General features: G+C 51.3%; 1 protein-coding gene across 2 annotated transcripts in view; it reads right to left on the bottom strand.

Annotated features, from left to right (window-relative positions):
* Positions 1-1,049: 1,049 nt before the first annotated feature.
* card9 (caspase recruitment domain family member 9) overlaps positions 1,050-9,999 on the bottom strand; it is a 21,060-nt gene continuing 12,110 nt past the window's right edge. For both annotated transcript variants that reach the window (XM_033049110.1, XM_033049111.1), the window contains exons 8-13: positions 9,354-9,545; positions 7,963-8,004; positions 7,086-7,131; positions 6,284-6,369; positions 5,624-5,700; positions 1,050-3,633 (exon numbers count right to left, since the gene is read on the bottom strand). In XM_033049110.1, the coding sequence (XP_032905001.1) occupies positions 3,513-3,633; positions 5,624-5,700; positions 6,284-6,369; positions 7,086-7,131; positions 7,963-8,004; positions 9,354-9,545 (564 nt within the window). In that variant the 3' untranslated portion in view covers positions 1,050-3,512. The remainder of the gene's footprint in view (positions 3,634-5,623; positions 5,701-6,283; positions 6,370-7,085; positions 7,132-7,962; positions 8,005-9,353; positions 9,546-9,999) is intronic.

Genomic DNA, 9,999 nt, shown 5'->3' with positions numbered 1-9,999 from the left:
CCCGTTGACCCCGTTGGCTTATCTCTGCAGGCATCAATGTAAAAGTTCACGACCTTGTTTTCAAATTCATGCGTGTCTCATCCCTTCCTATTTTTTTATGAGCTATTCTCCAGCATTTTTATAACCTTCCAAGATTTCTGCATTAATCACAGTTGGCCTTGATCACTCCTGGTTTTAATCGGTTCACAGATGACAGCAATGCTTTCAGTTGCCAATAACTTCAGCTTGAGAATTCCCTCCCTAAACGTCCCTGCCACTCTCCCTCCCTCCCTCCAGCCACTCCTTGAGAGTGTTCAGGAGTTTGGACATCTGCCCTGGTATCTCCTGCTGTGGCCTGGCGTCGGTCCTAGCATCCATTCGGCCCATCAAGTCTACCCCACCATTCAATCGTGGCTGATCTATCTTTCCCTCTCAACCCCATTCTCCTGCCTTCTCCCCATAACCCCTGACACACTTACTAGTCAAGAATTTGTCAATCTCCGCCTTGAAAATATCCATCGACGGCCTCCACAGCAATTAATTCCACAGATTCACCACCCTCTGACTAAAGAAATTCCTCCTCATCTCCTTTCTAAAGGTACGTCCTTTTATTCTGAGGCTGCAGCCTCTGGTCCTGGACACTCCCACTAGTGGAAACATCCTCTCCACATCCACTCTATCCAGGACTTTCACTATTCAGTAAGTTTCAATGAGGTCCCCGCTCATCCTTCTAAACTCCAGCAAGTACAGGCCCTGTGTCGACAAACACTCATAATATGTTAACCCACTTGTGCTCCTCAGTAGCTCACTGGGAAGTTCTGTTTTGTTAAAGATGCTGCACGATGCAAGTACTTGTTGCCCCTTTGGGTTGGACCCTGTGGCTTGAAGGAGTTCAGTCACGGTGAACTTTGGTTGTTCACGGTTACAGTATAACGGAAGAGGAAGGGAGGGTTGGCAGGGAGACGCTTATTTGATTAAGCCTTTCACTGTGACATCCCCATATCTCCAAATGCAGAGGAGAAACCTGCAGACAATGCTGGCAAGCTGACACCAAACAGAAAATTCAGCAGTTCAGGCAGCACCTGTGGAAGGTGAGAAAGTAATTGAACGTTTCCAAAAACAAAACACAACGGGTCAATAGTCAAGAGTGTTTTATTGTCACCTGTCCCAAAACAGAACAATGAGATTCACTGATGATGGTTCAATGGAGTCAGGCAGCATCTGTGGAGGGGATGGGTCAGGCGACGTTTTGGGTTGGGACGATTGGCCTGATTGTTTCCAATGTAATTCTGTTTCTCTTTCCCGTGACCTGCCATCCCCAGCATTTTCTGTTACTCCCCTCAGATGTAATCCGTCTAGTGCTGGCAGCCAGTCCACACACACACACACACACACACACACACACACACACACACACACACACAGCCAGACAGCTCCCATTCCCCCCACTGCTTCAACCCCAGCTCCTGAGTGGGATAACGTGGCCAACACCGCCATCTGCTGCCGGCTGTACACATGACACCCGGCTTCACTGACACCTGTGAAACCAACCTCTTCTATCCAGGAAGATGCAGAAACAAGGAACTGCAGGTACTGGCTTTCAAAAAAAGACACAAAATGCTGGAGTAACTCAGCGGGTCAGGCAGCATCTCCCGGATAGGTGACACCTCCGAGATCTGTCGGTTGCTAACTATTTTCCCAATCCCACACTGACCTCTCTACCCTGGGCCACCTCCATTGCCAGAGTGAGAACAGACGCAAACTGGACTCGGAGGAACAGTCCCTCAATTCCACAGGGGCCGCCTGCAACCCAATGGCATGAATGGTGAATTGTTCAATTTTACGTAACTACACCCCTTCACCCCCTCCCTCGCCCATCTGTCACTGAGCATGAAAGAGGATCGCTCTCTATGATAAATATCCCGTTAAGCAATGTGTAGGAAGGAACTGCAGATGCTGATTTAGACCAAAGATAGACACAAAATGCTGGAGTAACTCAGTGGGACAGGCAGCATCTCTGGAGAGAAGGAATGGGTGACGTTTCAGACTCGGTTAAGTGATAACGTATAACAGACCAGGACAGTTCACACCTGCCCCATTTATAGTTTTGTGGTTAATCTGCTACTCCAACCTTTTTTCTGTTTAGATTGTTGCATCCGTTTATCAAATTAAGGGCAGGAAAGAAATGTGATAACCGCAAGGTTCACAGACTCTGGAAATACTATTTTATTTGGAAGAGCATCATCCGGCGTGTGGAAGGCCGGTACTCGGTGATAGGGGAGGTGGCCCCTCACAAAACCCAAACCTGTAACCAAGTCACCATAGACGGGGACTTGGTGTTGTTGGACTTGTGTTTGGATCAATCAGATGTAGCTGCTATGGTAAAGGGACAGAGCGGTGATGGGGAGACAGAGAACTAGAGAGAGAGAGAGAGAGAGACGGCACAGAGTAAACAGGATCCAGGAGGAAGAGGACAGAGGGTTGGAGAACAAGGAAAGCTGAGACAATGAGGGATGGAGAGATAGAGAGGCTGAAGGAAACACAGGAAAGAAGAATGCGAGGATAGGGAAGACAGCGAGGATATGAAGCAGAGGAGACATTAAAATAGAATTCTTTCCTCTACCATCCTTAATAATAACATCAGCAAGTGAAATACAAAGGGCAGGAGGAACTCAGCAGCTCAGGCAGCATCTGTGGAGGGAATGGACTGGCGGCATTTCACGATGGGTTCTTCTTCAGATTGGGTCCATTCCAGCCACAGATGCTGCCTAGTCCTGTGGCGACACTCCAGCACTTTGTGTTTTGCTCCAGATTCCAACATCTGCAGTTCCTTTATGACATTTACAGAGATGTTCTCAACCACCACAACGACCCGACCTTCAGTGAAAGGAGCACGGCCATTTGTGACCTGCAGGAGCCCGCAGCCAATGAGCAAATAATAACCAGATAACCCATCTCAGAAGTACCGATGGTGAGGTAGATAGAGGAGAGAAGTCCAGTATGGAAACAGGCCCTTTGGTCCACGTGTAGGAAGGAACTGCTGATGCTGGTTTACACCGAATGCTGGAGTAAATCAGCGGGTCAGGCAGCATCTCTGGAGAAAAGGAACGGGTGACGTTTCAGGTCGAGACCCTTCTTCAGACTGTGAGTCAGGGAGAGTTGGGCAAAAGCACCCAGGAGATCAACCTGCTCTTCAAAATGGTGGTCGAGGGATCATTTGCCCAAGAGCACATGGGTTCTAGTCAACACCAGGCCGGGGCTAGGGCCCCCCCCCCCCCCCCCCCACAGTGAGCGGCAGTGAGAGGGTCGGCTGAGGTACAGCAGAGTGGTGTGGATAGAGAGGCAGAGGGAATGCGGCTGAGCTCAGTGAGGCCCAGGGAGGTCGCTCTGTCCCAGTGTCTGGGTGGGCCACAGGGAGAGTCTGGGGGCCACAGGGAGAGTCTGGGGGCCACAGGGATAGTCTGGGGGCCACAGGGATAGTCTGGGGGCCACAGGGAGGGTCTGGGGGCCACAGCCGCCTAGAGGCGGACGCATCAACTCCCATCCTCGTTCTTCCCTTCCCCGTCGGAGTAGTCGGAGTCGGTGGTCTCGCTCGCTGCCACGCCTCCTTTCACCCCCTCGTTCATCTGTTTGTTCAGGCGGATCGCCCGCTTCCTGTTCCGTTTGGTGAAAAGAGAGAAAGGGATGGGGATTCAGGATTTGGTGAGGTTTCAGCGTGGAGTTAAAAACCTCTACCCGACTCTACCCCACAACAGACAGTGATTGTAATAGAGAGGGACACACAAACGGATTGCTTACTCTCTAGTCACGGGACGATACAGCGTGGAAACAGGCTCTTCAGCCCAAGCTACCCACACCGATCGACAAACATGACCCAGCTACACTAGTCCCACCTGCCGCCGTTTGGCCCATATCCCTCCAAACCTGTCCTATCCATGTAATAGGATGGGATGTCAACATCTTGAGAGTGGCACAGTGGGTAGTGCTGCTGTCTCACAGCACCAGAGACCCAGGTTTGATCCTGAGCTCGGGTGCTGTCTATGTGAAGTTTGCACGTTGTCTCTGTCACCACACTGGTTTCCTCCCACTTCGAGGTTAATTGGTTAATGGGCCTCTGCAAAATTGCCGTGTAAGGAGTGGATGCCGAAGTGGGATAACATAGAACTAATGTGCATGAGCGTGTGACAGTCAGCATGGACTGGGCTGGCCAAGAGGCTGTCTCTTGCACACAGTGTCTGGGCAGGTTCTGGGCCTCCTCTCCCATCAGTGGACCTTGCATCTTAGCTCAGCAGCACCCCCGGTGGCTGGGCGTGACTCCTCATGGACCGCTTCCTCAGGTCAAACCCTGTGTGGAAACCTGAGCAAAACGAGGAGCCTGACCCCTAAACCTAATCCTTCTGAAACCGAGAGACATCTGGGCGGCATGGTGGCACAGCGGTAGAGTTGCTGCCTTACAGGGCCAGAGACCCGGGTTCGATCCCGACTACGGGTGCTGTCTGTACGGAGTTTGTACGTCCCCCCCCCCCCCCCCCCCCCCCCCCCCCCCCCCCCCCGTGACCTGCGTGGGTTTTCTCCGAGATCTTCGGTTTCCTCCCACACTCCAAAGACGTGCAGGTTTGTGGGTTAATTGGCTTGGTGTAAATGTAACAATTGTCCCAAGTGTGCGTGTAGGATAGTGTTAATGTGCGGGGATCGCTGGTCGGCACGGACCCGGTGGGCCGAAGGGCCTGTTTCCGCGCTGTATCTCTGAACTAAACAGAGGGACAACAGGAGGGAATAAGGGCACAGGGCAGATGGGGGGGGGGGGGAGGAATGAAGAGACGGCTGATTGGAATGACGGTGGGACAGAGGGTGGGACAGATGGATGGGTGGAGAGGCGGAGACAGGCAGTAGTTGGACATGTAGATATAGAGATACAGGCCCTTCAGCCCACATTGATATGCAAACCCCACGCATTCACACTACCCTATGCACAATAGGGACAAAGTGTTCAAGAAGGAACTGCAGATGCTGGAAAATCGACGGTACACAAAAACGCTGGAGAAACTCAGCGGGTGCAGCAGCATCAATGGAGCGAAGGAAATAGGTAACGTTTCGGCCCGAAACCCTTTTGGGTTTCGGCCCGAAACGTTGCCTATTTCCTGAAATGGTTCCTATTTGGCCCGAAACTTTGCCTATTTCCTGAAATGGTTCCTATTCGGCCCGAAACGCTGCCTATTTCCTTCGCTCCATAGATGCTGCTGCACCCGCTGAGTTTCTCCAGCATTTTTGTGTACCCACACAATAGGGACAATTGTTTTTAAATTTTTATACCAAGCCAATTAGCCCACAAACTTGTATGTCTTTGGAGTGTGGGAGGAAACCAAAGATCTCGGAGAAAACCCACATGGTCACGGATGGGGGGTGGGGGGACGTACAAACCCCTCTCACCGCCCGTAGTCATCATCAAACCCGGGTCTCTGGCGCTGTAAGGCAGCAACTCTACCGCTGCGCCCAGACCAACTGATATCGGGATCAATTGATAGAAGGACCATCTTTAAGAGATGGGCAGCAGCAGTCGGAGGGAGAGTTAAGAGAAGGGTTGGCCAGACCATTAAGAATTTCAGAAGTGGCAGATAAATGTGGCCAAGGATTTGTTACAGACCTTCTGTAGTCTTCAAAGCTTTTCTTCATTCGCAACCTGCTGGACTTCACCTTCAGTAGGTCTTCAGTGGCCACCAGCTGTGAGAGAGGCCACAGGAGACTCCAGTCACACAGCCTGATCTTTGCCGCACCCAAACTCCATCCCACCCTCCCTTCCCCTCCACCCACTGGTGAGACCACCCCCACCCACCCCAACATCCCCACTCCACTATCAGCCTCGCAACGGGTGCCCCAGCAGGTTCAGCACAACGCCACCAGTTCTCAAGGGATTGGATTATGGAGACAGGTTACACACAGAAGGATATGTAGAAAAACTGGGATTTTGGAAGGAATTTGAAGGAGTCATTTGCCATGGGAATAAATCGTTACTTCCCTTCTGTCGAAAGAACCCATGGAGTTATATTGTGTAGGAAGGAACTGCAGATGCTGGAAGATAGACACAAAATGCTGGAGTAACTCACCGGGACAGGCACCCACTCCTTCCCTCCAGAGATGCTGCCCGTCCCGCTGAGTTACTCCAGCATTTTGTGTCTATCATGGCATTTTGTGTTATATTGGCATCTTCCACACATTCTCTAGTCCGCAGGGGCAAGGATGGATAAGGCAGTGGATGGGAATCAGGGGGGGGGGGAAGAGGATCCTCAGCTGCGAGGCAACGTACCGTTTTCACGTCGGGGAATTTAGCCAGCGCTGGGGACGGCTGTGAGCCGGCTGCCTTCACCGTCTCTGTGTTCTGTGTCCAACACCCTGGATAAAAACAGGTTGGACTTCACACGACACAACCAGAAACAACACTCCCTCCTCCTCTTCCCCATCCCCCTCACAACAGTCCCTGCAATAGGCGGCGTTTCGGGTCGAGACCCTTCTCCAGACTGGAGACCCCCTTACTCCTTCTCTCCAGAGATGCTGTCTGACCCGCTGAGTTACTCCAGTTTTTCGTGTCTACCTTCAGTTTAAAACAGCATCTGCAGTTCCTTTCAACACTTCAAAACCTTCTGAATTTTTGTAGTCGGCAGGACAGTACTCTGCATATCGCCAACTTGGACAATTTAACATTTTTAATCGCCAATTAAACCAGCCAATTAACCTGCAAACCTGCACGTCTTTGGAGTGTGGGAGGAAACCAATGATCTCGGAGAAAACCCACGCAGGTCACGGGGAGAACGTACAAACTCCATACAGACAGCGCCCATAGTCGGGATCGAACCCGGGTCTCAGGACATCTAATTATTGTACATTGTTTCAGGTGCAATTCTCCTCCCCCCCTGCCCTTGGGATCATTTACGTTCAAACAGATGGCAGCGTGGGACTTTAGACTAACACCTTGACCATAAACACACCACTGATATTACAGTTCACATCATGGCCCCATGTCACTGCGGTGGGTCTCGAGGTGAGAGAACAGCTGTGACATTACTGCCTTACATTGCATTTTAAAGTGAAGGGTTACTGAGGTAACTCACATTCAGCGGAACCTTGATCTGTATCCTGGATTCCTGTAACAGTGATCTGGTGAATGAGAGAGATTGATAGTGGGTATCCAAGCTGGTCCAATTAATCACACACCTGATATGGAATATAACTCTGGATGTGGACAATAAGACATGTACTAAATAGGAGACCCACCTCATACTGAAGCACATGGATCATCGCAGCGCTGTGCTGAATGAATTGATCTCACATTGGCTGATAATGGGGGCACATGAATCAAGGTTGATGGTGAGTGTGTATGAACATGTATGTGCGCATGTAGATGAGTCCAGGCATGTGACGATTTCAAACATGTATGTGTGCGTATGACGGCGTGATGTGTGGTTCTGACAGTATGAGTGTTGAGTAACCTGATGCACGGAGTAAGTGTGTATGTGCGTGTGCATGTTATATGTGTGTAAATGTGCATGTGCGTGTTATGTTGTGCGCGTACAAGTGCATGCGTGTGTGTGCATGTCATGGGCATGTTATCTGCATGTGTGCATGTGCGCGTGTACATGTGCACGTGTACATGTGCACGTGTGTGTATGTGCATGTGTGCGTGTACATGTGCACGTGTGTGTGTATGCGCATGTGTGCATGCTTACATATGCATGTGTGTGCCCATGTTTTTGGACTTGGGTGCAGATAGGGTTCAGATTTGGAAAGGCCGAGTCTTGACCTGCATGTTGAGACCGGCGGTTGGTTCCCACAGGGAAGGAAGTGAGGTGTCGGGGTGGAACATGGCTGTACGCACCGTGACCAGTGGCAGCCAGCATGGAGGGGGTGAGGGGCAGTGGGGGGGGTGACCCACCTGGACCAGGAGAGCAACGATATACTGAGCAATGAAGTGAAAGCAGAGTGACTCACATCCTGAGAAGCTTTGGAGCTGGTCTCATCAAAGTCTGAGGTCTGAAAAAGCAAGAAAGATTTTGTGAAATTATAAATGCACATATTATCAACGCGGACATCATCAGCTGGACCTCAATATCACTGTCCCAACCCCAACATCATGCAGTGATCTGATCCCCATATCATCACCAGCTAAGCCCAACACCACGGCAATCCAAACCCCAAACCCAGCAGCAAGGGGTCTCGGGACCCCAGAGACTGCAGATGCTGCAACCTTGTGGAGAACACAAAGTGCTGGAGTAAATCTGCGGGTCAGGCAGCATCCTCGGAGAACATCCCTGGAGAACATTGTCAGCCATGATTGATTGATTGAATGGCGGAGCGGACTCGATGGGCCGAATGGCCTAATTCCGCGCCTGCAACTTGTGAACTAGTGAACACGGATAGGCGACGTTTCAGTTAGAGGCATTTCTTCAGACTGATTGTAGAAGAGGGGGGGGGGGGGGGGGGGTGGGGGAAGAGAGCTGGAAAAGTGGACTGGGTCTGGAGAGTGATTGAGAAGGAACTGCAGATGCTGGAAAATCGAAGGTAGACAAAAGTGCTGGAGAAACTCAGCGGGTGCGGCAGCATCTATGGAGCAAAGGAAATAGGCAAAGTTTCGGGCCGAAACCCTAGGGTTTCGGCCCGAAACGTTGCCTATTTCCCTAGATGGGTTTCGGCCCGAAACGTTGCCCATTTCCTTCGCTCCGTAGATGATTAGACACATTAGGAATGCCAAATAGACGATAGAGGACGTGTATGTGAACCTCTGTCACACCTGGAAGGGCCACAGTGGTCCCTGGATGGAGCTGAGCGGGGTGGGTGCTGGGACAAGTGTGACATCTCTTGCGGTTGTAGGGGAAAGTACCCGGGGAGGGGGTGGTTTGGGTGGGAAGTGATGAATGAGCCAAGGAGGTGCGGAAAGTGTGGAATGGAGTGGGGATGGGGAGATGCGACTGGTGGTGGGATCATGTTCTCATACTGAACCCCAATACCAACACACAGCAAAACCCAACATCACGGAGTTAACTCCACGTCTCATCGCAAACCAAAACGAACATCAATACACATCGAACCCAATTCCGTGCACGAGACCCCAGCAAGACACACCAAGGTCAGAAGGGTCTCGACCCGAAACGTCACCAATTCCCTCTCTCCAGAGATGCTGCCTGACCCGCTGAGTTACTCCAGCATTTTGTGTCTGTCTTCACCAAGATCTAATACCACCATGTGACAAAACCCAACTTTGTGAAGCAAATTCCAAGGTTGCGGACAGAGGTCCGACAAACGTGCGCCAAAGCCCGACCGTGGCGAGCCAAACCCCGATGGCATGGAGCGCACCCCAACACCGTGATAAAGGTGGGCGTTACCGAGCTGTCCGGCAGTTGCTTCAGCCGCTTGAGCGTGGCCTGCAGGTTGAGGAGTCGCTCCTCCTGCCGATAGAGTTCGATCTGCAGCTCGTCGCACCTCTCTCCCTTCTCGCGGATCAGCTTGCGGTACTCGTCCTTCTGCTGCAGGCTGTGTGAGTGCAGCTTGTGGATCTCCTCCCTCGACTGCAGCGCCTGTGGGGGACACGCGGTGACGGGCACAGAGTCACGGGTACAGTCCACTTTATTGTCACTTGCACCCAGGTACAGTGACAAGCGCCTGCTGCGTGCTAACCAGCCAGCGCAAAGGCAATAGGGAGGTTGCACGGTAGTTGGGTCACGACCCATGACCCGTACAGTTGCTACGCTACGCCAACTGGAGTACACGTGATGAACTGCAGGTTACCATTGTTTCCAGCATAGCGGGCCCATTAAAAAACGCCAAAATTATCATTTTTTGCAGTAAATAATTACGGAAATCGGGGTAAGCGTGAGAGAAATTTATCCTAATTCAGAATTCCAGAAATGAGGAGAAGTTATGGTAGAGAGAAGTGACAGCTGAAGGGACAACAACAGCAAAAGTGCTTGGCGAACATTGGCCGTGCAGATATCGAGATTGAAAATATTGGGAATTATCGCTTTTGCTCTC

Source organism: Amblyraja radiata, chromosome 32 (genome assembly GCF_010909765.2).
Source record: "Amblyraja radiata isolate CabotCenter1 chromosome 32, sAmbRad1.1.pri, whole genome shotgun sequence".
Lineage (NCBI taxonomy): Eukaryota > Metazoa > Chordata > Chondrichthyes > Rajiformes > Rajidae > Amblyraja > Amblyraja radiata.
The sequence above is the reverse complement of the archived record's forward strand: the minus strand, read 5'-3'. Positions and strand labels throughout refer to the sequence as shown.